This window comes from Leishmania martiniquensis, chromosome 36 (assembly GCF_017916325.1).
Source record: "Leishmania martiniquensis isolate LSCM1 chromosome 36, whole genome shotgun sequence".
NCBI lineage: Eukaryota > Euglenozoa > Kinetoplastea > Trypanosomatida > Trypanosomatidae > Leishmania > Leishmania martiniquensis.
The window spans coordinates 2,461,152-2,462,596 of NC_090171.1; the positions used below are offsets into that span (position 1 = coordinate 2,461,152).

Consider the following 1,445-nt stretch of genomic DNA (forward strand, 5'->3'; position numbering starts at 1 on the left):
GCAGGAGAGAGGGGGAGAGAGAAGGGGAAAAGCAGCGAGCCTCAAGAACAAACCGCCACTGGCGAAACACACACACACACAAACAAAAACTGAAACGATCAGGAAAACAGCCTCCGCACATCCATCGCGTGAGTCACAGACAGGCAGCACCTGCATGAAGGTGCCCGCAAACAGACCTTTTAGTGCGCACCTCCAGTAATACTTCGCCCTTCACCTCTTCTCCAGAAGAAGCGAAACAACGCACTCAAATGAAAAGCAAAGGGGAGTGCGGGGTACAGATCCGCCGCACGCCGAGACTGGCCACCACTGCCTTGCTCCTCCGCCCGTGTCTCACTTTTGCAGGTGCACATGAGGAACAGTGCTCTGCGCCGTGGGGGTGAAAAGTGATTATACGCAGCCATCATCCATCTTCGCCGCTGCCGCTGACGCCCTCGCTACCGTCCCCATGGCTGCCCAGCACGCACACGGCGCGCTTCAGCGGGTCCTTATTGGGGCACTGCGTCATCATCTCGGCCGCCGGCGCAGGACGCAGCGGCCAGGCGTACCGCGTATCCTTCCAGACAAGCCATACGCCAATGACACCAGACACGAAGCCGCATAGGAACTCGAGTGTCTTGACTGGGTGGTAGGCCGGTATCCACTTGAAGTACACGTACATCTCGCACAAAGTCCGCACCATAAGCGCGTTCGACACCCTCAACTCTACGGCGGCGTGCAAGCGCTGCAGCGGCGTAGAGGCGTCACGCAGCGCCCGCTGCAGCACAGAGCGACGCGTGAGCTCCAGCATCAGGCAAGAGGTCAGAGAAAAGGACTTGAAAAAGCGGTAGAAAAATGAAAACGTGTCGCGGTTCCAGTGGTGGAACACCACCTTCTGCAGGTAGTTGAGGTCGCCGCTGAGCTGCTCGAGAATGCGCAAGAGGAGGGAGAGCCACGCGAAGGCCCAGTGCCAGAACTCCATTCGATCTTTCATGGCGAACACCTTCAGCCCTTGCCTGAGCGTCAGTGCTGGACGGCCGAAGTTGCACAGCATGCGGCACTCAATGATGCTGTCAGCTAGCTGAAAGTACCGCTTTTTGTCCTGTGCGTCACGACTATACAGCATGCACAGGCGCGCGATGTTGAGGGCTGCCTTTAACATCATGTCTACGCCTACTCCTTTCTTCTGGTAGTCGCTGAGGGCGACGAGGAAAGGGACCAGCGTGGCGCATCTGTCATTGGCGGTTGACGACTGGCTCATTTGCGGTGGACCGAATACAAGAGAGTTGCTAAGGTTTAACGCGCGAAACAGAAAATAAAAGGGGAAAAGATGTCCACGGCAATCGTGTCGGTTATACGTAAGAGAGACAGAGGCGAAAAAAAAGTCACGCAAAGGACGCGTCGCAGCGCACGACGGGGACGAAGAGTCAGCTTGCCTGGATAGATGCGTACGAACGCAGGAAAAGCAG

At 56.8% G+C, this 1,445-nt stretch overlaps 1 protein-coding gene across 1 annotated transcript; it reads right to left on the bottom strand.

The window, feature by feature from the left end:
- Positions 1-400: 400 nt before the first annotated feature.
- LSCM1_00668 (uncharacterized protein) lies at positions 401-1,237 on the bottom strand (the record flags this gene model as incomplete). Its single annotated transcript, XM_067318310.1, has 1 exon — positions 401-1,237. One exon carries the CDS (start codon positions 1,235-1,237, stop codon positions 401-403), a length of 837 nt encoding a protein of 278 aa, XP_067174415.1.
- Positions 1,238-1,445: the final 208 nt, after the last annotated feature.